This window comes from Haemaphysalis longicornis, unplaced genomic scaffold, assembly GCF_048455015.1.
Source record: "Haemaphysalis longicornis isolate Haplotype H1 unplaced genomic scaffold, Haemaphysalis longicornis Haplotype H1 scaffold_1, whole genome shotgun sequence".
Lineage (NCBI taxonomy): Eukaryota > Metazoa > Arthropoda > Arachnida > Ixodida > Ixodidae > Haemaphysalis > Haemaphysalis longicornis.
In genome coordinates this window covers 25,022,100-25,038,494 of record NW_027526203.1, presented here as the reverse complement: position 1 = coordinate 25,038,494, position 16,395 = coordinate 25,022,100, and the positions used below count along the sequence as shown (strand labels likewise).

Here is a 16,395-nt window from a genome sequence, read left to right as displayed (position 1 = left end):
GCGACTAAATATACCTTGACCGCGGCAAATAAACAAGGGGGGGGGCAGTTAAAAAGCAAGTGAAGGTAACAGAGACGCTCATGTGGAAAGAGAGGATGGAAAAGAAGGGATCGCTGGGAATCTATAAAGCAAGCAAAAAAGAGATCCGGAAAGAGAACTTTTATGACAACAATAAAGGTAGTGCGTTGCTCTTTGAGGCGCGGGCTGGCTCTTGAGAACTCGAACTTACATGAGCAAATATTCGTCCCAGGATGAGACATGTGTTGTATGTGGCAGGGATAAAGAAACAATCGACCACATAGTAATAGGATGCCAAAAGATTCAGCCGGATAGAATTGGGGGAAAAGTCCTACTTCCTGAGGCACTGGGCTTCGCAATAGATGGAAACATTAACTGGTCAGCAGTAGGTATTACTAAGCAGTGGCTAGAGTATTGGTGGAAAAAAAGCAGGGAAGTCGATAAAATAACATCGCAGCCAGGGGTAGCGGCAGGGCAGAAGTAAAAAGAAATCCGAGTTGAGGGACTAAATTTAAATTCAAACTACTAAGATAGGCTAGATGGCGCACGCCATCACCCCGATTCAAAGGGGAGGCCTTTAATCATCATCATGTATAGCAATTTCCGGTGGGCCTTCACTACGTAGTACATATAGCATCGTCCTTAATTCAAATATATTGCGCAATTTTCCAGTTTTGAATATGCTTTTGTTTCCTTTTTAAATTGCGTGAAGTTTCTAATAACAATGTATTAGTAGCTTTTTGCGAAACTGCGGCGTGCGTTAACACGCGTGCTACGATGCTTTCGGCCACTACCGGCTATATTTCTTTCGGCTGCGGTGGCATGCCTGCGGTGGGAACCGCCATGTCGTTCCAGTTTCTGATGCTTCAGGCGTGTAATTTGACTGCTGGTAAGCTGTCTGCGTTCTGTCCGGGAATTGGAATGTAGTGTGCCAGCTCTGTCAAGCAACTGTTGGTGGGTGAGCCTCTTACCGGCAGTTAGTTGTGGTAAGCCAAATATCGTGCTGTGCTGCGTAACTCCTGAAAAAGTGGTGCGCAGAATTGTTTATCTTTTGTGAACGCTTCTTTTTTTTTGTGGAATAGAGGTATTCAGTGGGCAGGTGCCGTGCGTTACGTTGACTGTTCTAGATGACGAACAGCTGTATTGCTTTCATTGCCGATGTGCTTCAAGCGGCTGTGGTCTCGTAGGTGTCGCGAAACCCCCCCCCCCCCTACCCGGGGGAGCGGTTTTTCGCACTTGATCTCACCCCCACTGCTCTCTGCGCATGCGCCGCGTTGCTATGGCAACGGAGGCGCGTCGCTTGCGTCGTCTGCTTCCTCTCCGCCGCGGCTGCGCCCCGCGGCGCCGAAGTCAAACGGGAGCGCGCGGCACGCCGCTCGTCGATGCGCGCCGTCGGCAACGAGAAGCGTGTAGCCGCGCATGCAATCACGATGGAAACAAAAACAAAAGCAAAACAAAGAAAGAAAAGAAGAAGATCCGAACGCGGAGATCGAGGCATTGGACACATTTTTCTCAGTCTAGCAATGAACAGCTGATCTCACGATCTCAGTGCTTTCGTCAACTGCAATAGAGAATGCTTCAAACTCGTGGCATCGGTTGATTAATCCTTTTTCAATGTCTCCACTGATCTCGTTAATTCTCTGGGCGACTGTGTTTGGAGAGAGGCTTATTTTCTCGAATGTCTTTTTCATGCTGGGACAGGTAGCATCAGCGACTCCGAGCAGGCACTGCTTCACGAACAGACCTTCAGTGAAGTGCTTGGATGATTTGGCGATAAGCTCAGAAATGAAGCTTGCCCTTACCGTTTCGTCGCTTGCTTTGGCAGCCTTTTTGAACAGGTTTTGCTGCTTTCCCAACGCCGCCTTCAGTTGAGTCACGGTGTGCTAGCGAACGTTGCCAGTAAGAGCACCATACTTCTCGTGATGGCAAGACATGAAGTGGCGTCGAACATTGTACTCCTTCGGCACAGCCACAGTCTGGTGGCAGACTAAGCACAACACCTTGTCTCTTGATTCCGTGAAGAAATAAGAAAGTTCCCATCGCTCCTGAAAGCACCTCTTCTCGTCTTCCACTTTGCGTTTTGAAGACTGCTTGGACAACGACATTGTGGCCCGTTAGACTTCCACAGCAGAAACCTTCGTGGTTTGCAGATCTTTCAAAAAACAACAGGTCAGAAAGACACCTGTCACATTTACGGAGGCGACAGGCGCGTAGGAGCACAATTATGTAGTGCGCTCTATCATGAATGATCTTTAGTAATGATCTCAGGATCAACACCGACAAAACAAAGACAATTCTATTTCACCCCCGACATAAAAATTTCACATTGCTTCCCATTCATATAGATAATACCGAAATCGAAATAGTAGCGCATTTCCAAACTTTAGGTGTATACTTTTCAGAGCATATGTCCTGGGATAAACACATCAGTTACCTAAACGGGAAATTATCGGTTGTGACTAGCTGTATGCGGAAACAGTACTTTTATTTTCCCATATCTGTTAATATCATTTTATACAATGGTCTCTTTTCATCTCTATTGAATTATAACGTATTAGTGTGGGGCACTACCACTCTTCAAAACAGGAAAACTACTCCTTATGCAGAAACGAGTTATCCGAATTGTAAATAAAGCACCTCCGCTATCCCATACAAGTAGTCTGTTTCATGACCTTAAAATTATCAATGTAAAATTCATTTAAGTTATCTCAGAACTTTAATTCAGAAACAGCCAGAAACGTTGGCACAATGGCCGAACTTGCGAAACTACGAAAAAACGTCATTTCTTACGCAACCCGCATTCCTAGAGCAATGGCAAGTTGACACGTGCCGCACAAATTATGGAAAGCAAATGCTGAAATTTTGCCTCCCTTCAATGCTCAATCGACTTTATTGCGAACATGGAACTGATATTTTTAGTCTCTTTTAAAGATCTGCGTAACGCGTTTTTATAGTTGTCTCATAGACCTCCTGTATATATATATATTTTTAATTGTATTCTGTTTCTCCTTTGTTATCAATGACATTTATATGTTGCTGCAATCCCGGATTAACTATTGTTCTTAGCGTCACACATTATGGAATGCCTTACTGACCTCCTGGTGCACACAAAAATCCTTTCCCTTATCGAGTCACTATAGTACGGTCTGTGTTCTTTGTTGTAGTTTTTTTTTTTTTTTTCAAAAGTGGCGCTCTGCTTCTGTACGCGAAAAACATGTAATTGCTTTGTTGCCAATATGAACACGGCCTCCCGTTACTCTCCACTGTGTGCCATGTAGGGGGCACGGACCTCTGTCAAGCCTTTGTATGGCTTTTTGTCTGTGCTTCCAAACATCCTCGATGTTGAAATAAACTGAATTGAATTGAATTGAATTGAATGATTGACTTGGGGTGCCGCTACCTTTCCCACTGCTGTCAACAGGTTGCGAGTCGGAGGATAAGCGCTTAGTTTTCAGTCTCGATATGGAGCGTTTGATGTCTGGAAGTACACAGTTTCGACGTGCAATGTGCAGTCTTTTCCTCAACAGCGCGATGTCGCTCTCTCGCAGGCCATAAATAACGCTGCGACCCGCCCCTAAACGCACGTGGGCGCATTTTGGAGTCCGAACCCAGAATCCGACGTGCGGCTGCGCCCTTTTCGCCCCATCTGCAGAGAAGTAAAAGTGTTTGACACGAAGACGAACAGGAAAGCAAATATCCGCAAACACCACAACGCGCCCGGAAACCTTTGCACTTTCGCGGAAGCCTGGAAAACTGCGGTCAAGGCGCCGTCTTCTCATTAGCGGCGTACAGCCCCGTTCGCGGGGTCATAAAACGCCGCGGGGAGTTTCTCCGCGGCCTGTGCTCGCCCAGCCCTGTGCGCACTGTAGAGTGCTCGATTCACAAGTCGCAGTTGCTTGCGACCATTGTGCACCCGACTTAAAGAACTGAGGGGCCTCCGGCAAAGAGTGGTGTCCACTCTGGTAACGCAAAGCCGTGAAAGACGATATCCACGCGTTTTCGGGCAGTCTCTGGCCATCTGCGTCTTTGGCTACACAAGCAGGGCGCGCAGTCACGCATTTGCTTAAAAAACAAAAATAAATGAACCAAGACACCCATGAGAGGGCCGCGTGTTTGAGACCCCTGATGTAGACGCTTGGGTAGGGCCACTGCGACGAGCTTCTTTGGCTTCGTCCTGAATTCTGAGCAGTGCGCCTCGCCATGGCGGGCGTCATACCAACGGCATCTGAAGAAGAAATTCTCAGAAGACATTTGTTGGATTTAAAGAAGCAAGAAGGCACGTGGACAGGATATGCACCATCGCACGAGGCGTTTGTGGAGCTTCAACGGGACCTTGCCTCTATCGACATATCTTTCCAAACTGAGCACTCGTACAGCCTGAAAGGTAGGTTGGTGAACGCGAGTTATCCTGGATGACTGTCTCATACGTGCTGTGTGGTGCGAGTATCTTTTTTGTGTTTTGCTCACGCAGGGAGGCTCATGTTCAGCAGGGAGCGTGCAGGTGGACACATTGGCATTGCCATTGATGAAAATGTGCCGTTCAGGGTGATGCAGAGTGTAACGAAAGGCTGCCTCTTCGGAAGAGACCTAAAGAAGGTGCAAGAGTCAAGAAGCAAACAGGTATCACTGATTATGCACAGTTCTCGTTGTGGGCTTGGCTCTCCTCTTTTTTCTGAGAACGCGCTTGAGGCATTGACCCGTAGTCACTACGTATTGCATATTTACTTTGTACGTGAGTGCATGCCTGTGTTCGCGTGCATGTGTGCGCGCGTGCGTGTTCGCGCGTGTATCATCTCAAACTCTCCTGCAAGGCCGGCAAGGGTACTAAGCCAATGCAGCCACATGTGCCTCAGAACAGCAAAGTTATTTATTTACCTTGATCAGCTAAGCTATAACTAAAAGCGTGCACACACAAATGCATAAGACCAATCGGTCCCCCAAACTAGCGAGTAACACATCAAAGAAATGCTTCTAGCCCTGCTCTTACCATTTTTATGCTCTTACCCGTTCCAGTGTCACATTTTCTCTTTGAGGTAATAATGAATAGGTCCACGGTTTTCGGTTCGCAGGTGCAGTAAAAGTAATTGGCGCATGAGTTCGTGAACTTAGCATAAATTTCTCCCATATGAGTCTGTCAGCATGAACTGCGTGTATGCGAGAAATTTTTATTTTAAAAGGAATTTCTTGAAACAGAGACAGTGAAGGCTGATAGCTAAGCACATTCTTCAACCAGTGCTCTGTTAACTAACTGCGTCGGTACATCTCAGACTACGCTTCACTATGCCTGTATGGTTGAGGACATCAAAATGAATACGTACTGCCTGTACGGAACACTGTGAAATATTTCTTTGGGAATAAGACTGAAATTTGGTCTCAGCGAGCAAAGTTATAATCTCCCTACTCTGTACTTAGACATTCCCTAGAATTCGCAACCACGTTAATAAATTTGTACTCTTCTACATAAGTACATTTTTCATGTCATTTATGCAGGAAAGGGGACCTGACTGGTCAGCTGCCACCTTCCAACGGAAGAAAGTTAAACTCCAAGGAACAAAGAAGAGGGGTTGCACTGCAGTTATGCATGTAAAGAAAGTGGAGGCGTATCCACAGTTCAAGGTAAGCATCCTGTGGTATCTTTTAAGCTTAAATTCATGATGTAGTCGATTTTTATAATACTTAATCAAACAAAGCGAAATTTTAACTAGAAACTGTACATTTTAAAACGAAAACAGTTTTTTGAATGGTGACATTTCAATTCCTCAGACCAGCCCAAAAAATTTAGCAGCTATTGGCTGATTCCACGAGAGATTGAACAAGCTGTACACGGGCATTTTTTTTTTTGTTTTTGCTCGTATTTTTTTGAGTTATGCGCAAGCCAGGGAATAGCCTAAAAGTGCAGGCAGTTTTCATCTACCGTACGTAGTTCGCGACGGAAAAAATTGTAAAAATAGCGCAGGTGACGCGCAGGTGACGCGACGTTCCCGGCGGCTGCAGTGTAAACTTTGGGGCTTTGTGCACGGCAAGCTGTGAGAGGTCTTTCCGAAATTGGTCTGAAACCAAAAACTACACCAGAATGAACGACAGTTAAAACAAAACTTTGTGTTCTGCTGTGAACAAAAAAAAATAGAATGTTTTTTTTTTTTTTTTCTGAAATCGGACTAAAGATTCCGCTCCCAAAAGGGGCGCTTTTTGTCGTATCTTAGCAAAGCCGTAGCTCTGCTAGCGCATATTCAGAGAAACATCGCAAATAAAAAAATGAAAAACGATGGTTTCTATTTTAAAGGGTCATAAAATGTTCAACGTTCGCTGTTGTGGCCGGTTAATGTGAACAGGCAGTTTTTTTATGAACACGCGAAGCCAGAAAAGCAGCGGCAGTAGCGGAGCATATATGGTCCTAAGATTTCTCGAACGCCTGAGTTCAGCCGCTTATAGCTTCAGTACAAACATTATAATGGAACATGTTTTTCATCAGTTTTGTTGTACTTATGAAGGAGTCTCGTTTCTGACTGATTGATTGATTGATTGATTGTAGGGTTTAACGCGCCGACGCAACGCAGGCGATGAGGCGCGCCGTAGTGGAGGGCTCAGGATTAATTTTGACCACCTGGGAATCTTTAACGTGCGCCGACATCTCGTACACACGGGCGTTTTTGTTTTTCGCCTCCATGAGAAAAGCGGCCGCCGCGGCCGGGAATCGAACCCGCGACCTCGTGCTCAGCGGCGCAACGCCTTAGCCACTGAGCCACCGCGGCGGGTAGGAGTCTCGTTTCTACATTTCTGGAAAAAAAAATGAGATCGGGCTTTTTTTTTTAAATTTACGCATTTTTAAAAGAAAGCACAGCTGTCAATATTTTTGTGTATTTTTTCTAGACAAGCGATCTGTTGCAGATATTTTTAGAAATATCTGGCCAACTTTACCTACTTTCAAGTTCGTCATTATGCGGCAGATATGGAGATACGCAGGGATTTATACATCCCCCCTCCCCTCTCCATCAACACCCCCCCCAGACGGATTTTGATACCCTCGAAAAAATATTTTCACAACCACGAGCATCCTGGCCAGGGATGTACACACCCCCCCAACAGACCTCCCCCCCCCCCCCCCAAATCGAAATTCTGAATAAACCCCTGGAAATAAGTGGCGTCAAAGTGACCGACAGTCTATCCTATGGTCCAATTTCACGATTTCCTTTAATTTTTTTTTTCACAGCACAACGCAATGTTTGCTTCGAACTGTTTCTGGTGTAGTTATTGGCTTTAGATAGATTTCAGACATAACTTTCACAGCTTGCCGTGCACGAAGAGACAAAGTACGCGAAGAACTGTAAACGCCTAAAACCACGCGTCACCCGCGCGTCACCTGCGCCATTTTTACCACTTTTGCCCTCGCGAACTACAGGAAAACGGGCTGCACGCTTCGGCTATTCCCTGGCTTGCGCATAACTCGTAAAATACCAGCAAAAACAAAAAATTCGCGTGTACACGCATGTTAGATCTCTCGTGGAGTCAGCTTATAGATCTTAATTACAGCTTACAATACTATAAAAATCACATATGAATTAAGAAGAATATAATGGAGGGAATAATTCTATTCAAGAAACACACAGCAAAACAAGGAATCAGACATAAACAGTGCTGAATTCAGTCTCCAGACCACTTTTGCTGGTATTTTTTAAAAATTATTAACCATGATTTATTCTATAATGAGTTTCCTATAAACTGCTGCTATAAAGTACCAAATACATCAACAACTTCAGGGCAGTCTCTTGCGGCAAGCTATACATGTTCATATTAGAAAAATGCATTAATTCTACCTAAAGATTATCTACATTTATGCAGCCATCTCACGTGTTAAAAATAGCAAACATAGCTGCGGTGAAATGTCAAAATGATCTTTATTGAGGAGCCATATATTATGTAATTTAAGGGTTGAAAATAAGTATAAGTTAAAGTAATTGCGTGCAGCTTTCATAATGGCATTATTAATCAGCTTGTACCAATGAGGTTATAACGGCACAACTTTGAGAGCAGAACGTGTGGTGCTATATAACAATTGAGGAAGCTAAGGTTCATTTTACTTTTAAACGTTTTAAAGTGGTCGTCTAAAAACTGTATATAATTCGTGTATGTTTTGCACTTGGTTTTCACCTGTTATTCTAGATGAACCTGCCAGACAAGTGCAGCAAGCGAAAACGTGAAGCTGCTTCAAAGGACGTGCTGTCCCGACTCAAGGTGGCACTTCAGGAGCAGGCCAGTGGGGAACCTGTGGTCTGTCAGCAGCGCTTCTATGTCAGCATGTCTGATAAGCACAGCCATTGCAACCATGACACTGACACTGATTGTGCAGGCTACGCCCAGCCTGTTAATCCAGATGTCGCAAAAAAAATTGTACAGCTTGTACAGGAGGGTGTGACTTCCGTGAGAACAGTAGAGAGTTGTCTAAAGTTCTACGTTCAAGATGTGCTGTTCGCAAACAGGCAGTGTCCCTCATCAGAACGTAGGGATTTTTATCCTACAAGAACAGACATCAAGAACCACATTCAAAGGGCACTCAGGAATGACAGGTGCAGCTCTGTAGACCAAGAAAACGTTGCTGCATATGTGGAGCAGCTGCGACTAAAGGCACCAACAACAAAATGCGTTTTTCGTCCCTATCGCACGAAAGATACTGAGGCTAGCTTACCAGAGGGAGATGAACAGCAGTTGGCACCATCTGATGCAGATGTTCTGCACACTGTAGCAGGAGAGTGTGACGAAACGTTGTTGCTTTGCATTCAAACAGAGTTTATGCGAAAGCTTTTGCTGAAGTACGGTGGCGATGTAGTTTGCTTGGACGCTACATACAAAACTACGAATTACTCTCTTCCACTATTTTTGATTGTGGTAAAGACTCCCAGTAATTTTGCTGTTGTAGGGGCCTTCGTGGTTCAGTTTGAGACCGCTGAGTGCATTGAGGAGGCGCTTCAAATCTTCAAGGATTGGAACCCACACCTTAACCCGAAGTACTGGATGGTAGATTACAGTCATGCAGAGATTGCTGCCCTCAATGCAGTTTTTCCGTTGAGCCGCACTGCACTGTGTGCATTTCATCGTGAGCAGGCATGGAACAGATGGCTGACAAAAAAAGAAAATGAAGTGGAGGATATCCCCACTGTGAAGAAACTCATGAGGGAGGTAGCGTCTAGCACAAGCGAAGGTGAACTGAAAATTGCGCTGCACAATTTGAAGCTGTCCCCTCAGTGGCAACAAAATAAGAAGCTTCAGTCATATATTACCCAGAATTGGCTGTCTGTTCTGGAGATGTGGGTGAAGATGTATCGGTTAGACCTTCCATTCGATACAAATAATGGAACAGAGTCCAAGAACAAGACACTGAAAATGTGCTTGGCTGGAAACAGTGGGCGGCGTAGCCTGCGAGGCCTTCTTCAAGCGCTAGTAGAAAAATTCTTCCCTGAAAAACAGGCGCAGCTAATTCAGGCAAACATCAGCTTCTCATCGAGCTACCGCCTCTATCATGAAAGCGTGCCTAGTTACCTGCATGGAAGGCCACCTGCTGTAATAAAGCACGTCATGGAGCGCTTAACAAGGGCGTCAGAGTATAGCAGTGAGGATGTAACATCTGGAACTAAGGAGGGAACTTTTCAGATTAGGTCTGAACGGGAAGAACGTGGTTTCCATGAAGTGGACTTCAACCTCCCAAGTTGTTCCTGCTTGGACTTTAAAAAGTCCAAGCTACCGTGCAAGCACTTCGGCGCAGTATTTTTGCTCGTCGATGGATGGACCTTTCCTCGTCTCCCGGCGGCTTACAGGGACGGACCGTATTTAACTTCCCTCTGTGCCATTAGTACCACATTGTCTGAAATGGACTCGGAAGCTGAGTCGCCAAAGGACGACGAGCAGCAAGTAGCATCAGCTGATGCTGACGGAGGAGATGCTGCCAAAGGTTGTGCATCAGAGTTGCCCAGGGCTTCTCAGCAAACGACGCACCACCTAAAGTCGCAGATAAGAGCTAAGAGCGCCCAAGTTCTGTCTTCTCTTTACTACGTTCACGACCAGACAGCGCTACAGCGCATACTTTCTCTGCTCGGTGAAGCCGAAAACATTGCCAAGGAAAATGTGGCCACAAGCAGTGGAATTGCTATTAGAGGTTCACCTACAAAGGGGTGCTCAGGATTCAAACGGAAGAAAAGAACGGAAGTGTCAGTAGATGGAATGGAAGTGATGGATCTGCCCATGAAGAAGAAGTCCTTGCCTCTCAAGGAACACTGGCTTTCTCGTGGCCGGGTAGGGCAGAAAGCAGAAATGTTGAGGGGAGCGTATAAAGCACCCGGTTTGATCCATACCGTTGTTTCAGAGCCAAGAGAAAAAAATTCTTTGAATCCTACAGCCCAAGAGAGCCAGAGTTAGGTATATTTTTTCACAGCTTCTAGTATAATCCATGTATGCGCATCTGGTCATGGGACGCATTTTTGTCTTTAGCAAAGAATGTATGCTTTGATTTGCCAGTCCTGTTTTTATTTGATGAATATATTGTTTCTGGGACATGTGTAATCACTCTCATAGATTTACTAGAGGACACAATCTACGCTCTCATTCTGGTTTAGTACACTCTGTTCTGGTTTAGCAATTTCGAGGCAGGAGCAGTTTCCTATTTTGATATGTTTTCCTACACTGTGTACCCCATACGTGCATATTCAACAAAACTGGTGTTAATTGTCGCATGTAATAAATATGTCCTGTGCTTTTTTTAAATAAATGAATGATTCGTGGATCCTGTGCTATAACCAGCCTCCCTTTATCATTGAAGCATGGCATAATCCATCTCAAACGATCAGGGCCCGAATAAAAGAAATGCTTAAGAGGCCTTGCCGTTTTCTACGCAATGACGGCACGTGTATTATATTTTCATTATTTCGTAATTTTTGGCAACTTTAAATTCACGATGTAAACACACCTTGTCTGGTGCATGAACGCGTCTGCTTGAGAGCGTTCGCGTTACTTGCTGCCCAATTCTGCTTTGTGGGGTGTATGAAAGAACCGAAAAACAAACACGGGATGAAGCTTCTTTCATTACGTGGTTCATCTTTCCCGGCCTAATGAAAAAAAAAAAAAAACACTGCGCCCGCGGAAGGCTTTCAACCCTGCAGTTGCGCGTAACCTTTGCCCTTTTCATTCGGGTTTTTCATAAATAGTTAGTAATGAAAATATTATTTATTTATTTATTTGTTTGTTTGTTTGTTTGTTTGTTTGTTTGTTTGTTTGTTTGTTTGTTTGTTTGTTTGTTTGTTTGTTTGTTTGTTTGTTTGTTTGTTTGTTTGTTTGATTGATTGATTGATTGATTGATTGATTGATTGATTGATTGATTGTTTGTTTGTTTGTTTGTTTGTTTGTTTGTTTGTTTGTTTGTTTGTTTGTTTGTTTGTTTGTTTGTTTGTTTGTTTGTTTGTTTGTTTGTTTGTTTGTTTGTTTGTTTGTTTGTTTGTTTGTTTGTTTGTTTGTTTGTTTGTTTGTTTGTTTGTTTGTACAGCAAGCCTCTATTTAGGCCCAGCACAGGAGGGTGAACAGAACAACTTCGACAACAACAAAAACACTGATCAACACGTACGAGACTAGCATCGTCCCGGACAAAGGAAGCACATCAAATACACAGCTTACAAAAGTTGATAATTTGCGTAAGAAGTTCTGAAACAGGCGCTACAAGGATGGGATGCACAGACAAGGGCGCAGATTGTATCAAGTGACCATCGAAATAAAACCCCATGCTAGCACCGATTTAGCTTAGTCACAACCAGCGCATTTCGAAATACGACAAGAATCGTGAGATCAGCTGTTCATCGGTGGGCTGAGCAAAATGTGCCCAATGCCTAGATCTCCGCGTTCGAATCTTCTTATTTTCTTTCTGTTTTTTGTTTTTTTTTTTGTTTTTGTTTTTGTTTCCATCGCGATCGCATACGCGGCTACACGCTTCTCGTTGCCGACGGCGCGCATCGACGAACGGCGTGCCGCGCGCCATGGAGGCCGCGCGCTCCCGTTTGACTTCGGCGCCGCAGAGCTAGAGTGAACTAGAAGTATTCTAGTTCACTCTAGCAGAGCGCAGCCGCCGCGGAGAGGAAGCAGACGACGCAGGCGACGCGCCTCCGTTGCCATAGCAACGCGGCGCATGCGCAGAGAGCAGTGGGGGTGAGATCAAGTGCGAAAAACCGCTCCCTATGGTTAGAGTAGGGTCCCTAGAAATCTTGCTAGTCTGCCGTCCGCGCGCCTTCTCTATGGGGAGGCGTGTCCGCGCCGCTGATGCACGCACAGCGCTGCGCAGAGGGCGCTGCCAGCAATCGGAGCGCCCGAGCGGCGGGAGCGAGAGCGGCCGCCGGCCGTCCATGGTCCAGTGCTGCGCGCTACTGCCGCGGAGAGCGGGCGCGCGTGGGGGTTTGACGGCCAGTTAGAGCGGTGAAATTCAGCGGCTCGGGGTACATCAGCTCACAATTGAAGCTGCGATAGAACTACTATAGGACCTTTTAATTTCGGCGGCCCAAATTTTTCGCGAATCGGGCTACGGAGCCTAGGCTATTTGCGGACGCTTACCTTCGCGAGTGAGACAGAAGGATGAAACCGCAGCAACGAGATTAGCCGTTTCGCTACCACCGCTGGAACCATTATTTCGCGCATTGTTGACACAGTGAGATCCGTTCCAGGAGAGCCCGGCGGCGCCACACGCAGTGTTTGTGCTAATTGTGAAAACTACGTGGTTATCCCCGAACGTCATGTATTGAAGGAGGTCTGCATGTACCCGTCCTGGCTGACTCGAGAAAAAAGAAGAAAAAAAAAAAGCTGCAGTGAAATGCTTTACCAAAAAACCCATTCCTAAATACTTCTGGCCGAGCCCTTCTACTTCCCCAAGGCATATGGTCATTGAAATAAATAAGCCTTAAGAGCTTATGTTTTTAATTTCAAACAGCCGCAAGTAAAATGATTGCCATAACACAGATGTTCTCCCTTGTTGCTTTCCCTGCGTGCGTCTCGTGATTCACTCCGAGTATGCGGGCGATAAAAAAAGAAAAAAAGAAAGCCCTGTGTAATGAAGAATGCAAGCGCAGTTACTGTTTGGCAGCCTGATTCTATGAAAAAGTTTCCCGCACTCTTCAAGGTAGCGAATTTTCCAAATCGTGGAATTCACAAAAATTACAGGCGCGCAAAATAGAAGCTAGTACCGCAGTTTCTGTCTGTTGATTGAAAGTGCCCAAAACATCATATGCGTGCGTACATTCCTATTACTTTTATTCGGCATTTACATTTAACAGATATTCCCAACTGAGGAGGCAGCGTTCGACGTGCAATGGGGCCTAGTTAATGAACGATGCAAATTGGTCAGATTCCGTTCAAGCTTCAAAGCATATAAGTAATCCCTCGTTATAACGAAGTCAGCAGGACGGCGGAAAAATTTGTTATAAGCGGTATTTCGATATAAGCAACCGCTCGAGAAGAGCTTAAGCAATTGAGCTTTAATTGCACCACAACTGCAAGGAACCAAAACACAATGTATTCAGAGAAGAACAACTTTATTCGGGTGCAAAAAGCGAAGTGAGTTTTGGCTGTTTCAAGTTTTTGTCAGGCACAAGCAACCCCATCTCCGATTTGACCAGCAATGCATGAGGCCGTGGTCGTCGCCCATAAAAGTGTCAGTGGCTGTGGCCAATTTATAGGGAGGCGTGCGGGCGTCACGGAATGATACGCGAATTTCGCGCTGGAAACCGCCGCAAATGCCGTGGCTATAGAGTCTAGGGCTGTGCTTGTTGCGCTCAAAAAACGATTACCCGCTCACTCTGGGCACACAGCGTAATCATGAAAACTGACGGTTTTCGCTCTAGAGGCTTAGCATGATCACTGGGCAAATTTTCCTCGCGGTGTGCAGCCGTGAAGTTTGCAAAACAAGCGCTTTTCGGCGTTCCCTCGTCAACGACACTGCTAATTCTACGGTTCGAGTGTCGGTGTTCGCACACCGTCGCGCCCACACCAATGTCTAGGAACAAAATTTAAGGACCGTACCACGCAGTTGGACCGTTTGTCTGAAGTCGGTTGACGCAAATCGAGCATGAACTGACTCCAGAAAATCGCCCGGGGAAAGACCAGCTTGCGTTGACCGGCCATGTTGACCTCCTGACTTGCCGATGGGTCGCCGTCAATGGGCGACGCCTCCGCTCGACACTTCGCTCTAAAAGCGGGTCAGGCTCTTCGAGCGCTTCGAGTAATGCGGCCTAAAAAGCATGCATTTGGGTTGGGACCAGAAGAAATTTCGAATAAAGCGATATTTCGAATAAAGCGATCTCGTTATAACGAGGGAATACTGTATTTGACTCCCAAGCAAAGAGAAGTGAGGATGGTTCCAAAGCGCCTCAAAAAAAAAATTATGAAGCGCCCACACACAACACAAATATTTTCACGCGCTATATATCCACGAGGTCGCGGGTTCGATTCCGGGCCGTGGCGGCCGCTTTTCTGATGGAGGCGAAAAGCAAAAACGCCCGTGTGTACGTGATTTCGGCGCTTATTAAAGATCCCCAGGTGGTAAGAATTAATCCGGAGCCCTCCACTGCGGCGCGCCTCATCGCCTGCGTTGCGTCGGCGCGTTAAACCCTACAATCAATCAATTATATATCCACGGCAGTGTACGGTGGGGGCATACACAAAAACGCTTCTTTGTTAAGTAACTTAGTCGAAATACCGCGTGATGTGCCCCAGCTAGAAAAAGATTGCGTGCCGACAGTGTTTCCGATGCCACCCAGAATGTGTCGAAACCTTTTCCCTTGAAGAGGATATCGAGGATAGAGCGCAGTGACACGATTCCATGGTTTGGCGGCTCGATCGTTCTTAATTCGCAAAAAACGTACTGGCATTAATTCATGCTTCTGTAACAAACTCTTCGTATTCGTAGGAACCAATTTATTTGGCTAATCTGTTTTGTAGAGGACGAAAATGCGCCCTTAGATCGGCTGAAAGCGCCCATCACCAATCGCCTGGCTATTTTGTGATTTCATCCAGAAACCCAAATTTAAGCTCTCCTAAGGCAGTATATGGTATATGCCGACTGAGCGGGAAATTTAATTTGAATGGTTTATTAATAAAATATTCTGAACCTGCGGGGAGCTAAATCTGTTAGAAAAAGTGGCGCTTTCAGGAAATGAGATGGATACCGAACATCACAAAAATATTTTAATAATAAAACATAGTTCACTGTTAAACAGGTAACAGATTTAATTTGCAGGCACTATATATATTTATAACAGAAAAAAACACATTCCTATTGCATGCGGCTCTTTTCCTCTTAAATGACTAAATAAATAAACAAAATTTTCTATACCTTACGCGCGTTTCGACGAAATCCAACCTTGAAATCGGGCATGTGTACGTATATTAGCATGCTTTCTGTTTTTATTCGTGTTTTAGGAATAGATAAAAAGTTCTGCACGTTTCTACAAGCGTTTCCGTTTCACTTGCTAGTTTTATGATGATATCCTCACCATTGACGCTTTTAAGAATCTCTGTCCCCACGCTGAGCAGCGACAAATCGCCGAGGCAGCTGTCAGTCACCACTGATCAAAGCGGTTTTTGATCAATTTCAGCTGGCTGAATGACCTTCGCAAGTGAAATTCATTACCGACAAGCACAAAAAAAATGTAACAGCAACATAAACATCTGGGAATGAACCTTCAAAGTTTTCACGGATTTGAAGTTTCGCCATGTCTGTCACAGAAGAGCAGCCTTCGTTGCTCGCATATGAAATAAACTGCCCAAGCTTATCTGAAAATATGGTCCAGCCAGACTCGGACGGATACTTTTTGCAATGTCCATGTCCAGTGCCTGCAGGCTCCTCGAACTGGGGAAAAGCAGTTCCAATCTTTACAGCAAACTGCGAGGATACTTCGGTGTACGACATTTGAACGAAGTTGCTACAATGGTTTAAGTAATGTATTGCTTGCGCGCGCGCACGCACGCACGCACGCACGCACGCACGCACACACACACACACGCACACACACACACACACACACACACACACACGCACACGCACGCGCACGCACGCACGCACGCACGCACGCAACTAGCAAGTGAAGGCGGGCCTGGATTAAACGTTACATCAACGAGAATGCCGCCAGAAGACTTGAGATGTCCTCGAAAAGCTTCCAGCCCGATTGGTTTTATGTTAAGGGCCTGAACAAGGAAAGAGAAGGTCAAAGGCAGCGACAAAAACACCTAAAGTTGCGACGCTGCCAGTAGTGTGAAGTGTATATAGTTCTCATTTGACTCCTTCCTTGAGTACCTAATTTGTTTGTTCGAGATACCCACACTTTTTTCATATTACCGTTCTTTGCCTAGCAGTTAGTA

At 45.4% G+C, this 16,395-nt stretch overlaps 1 protein-coding gene across 1 annotated transcript; it reads left to right on the top strand.

Moving 5' to 3' along the window:
• Positions 1-4,218: 4,218 nt before the first annotated feature.
• LOC144159089 (uncharacterized) lies at positions 4,219-9,136 on the top strand. Its single transcript, XM_077690403.1, has 5 exons — positions 4,219-4,402; positions 4,490-4,638; positions 5,509-5,634; positions 8,179-9,020; positions 9,118-9,136. Exons 1-5 carry the CDS (start codon positions 4,219-4,221, stop codon positions 9,134-9,136), a joined length of 1,320 nt encoding a protein of 439 aa, XP_077546529.1.
• The last annotated feature ends 7,259 nt before the right edge of the window (positions 9,137-16,395 follow it).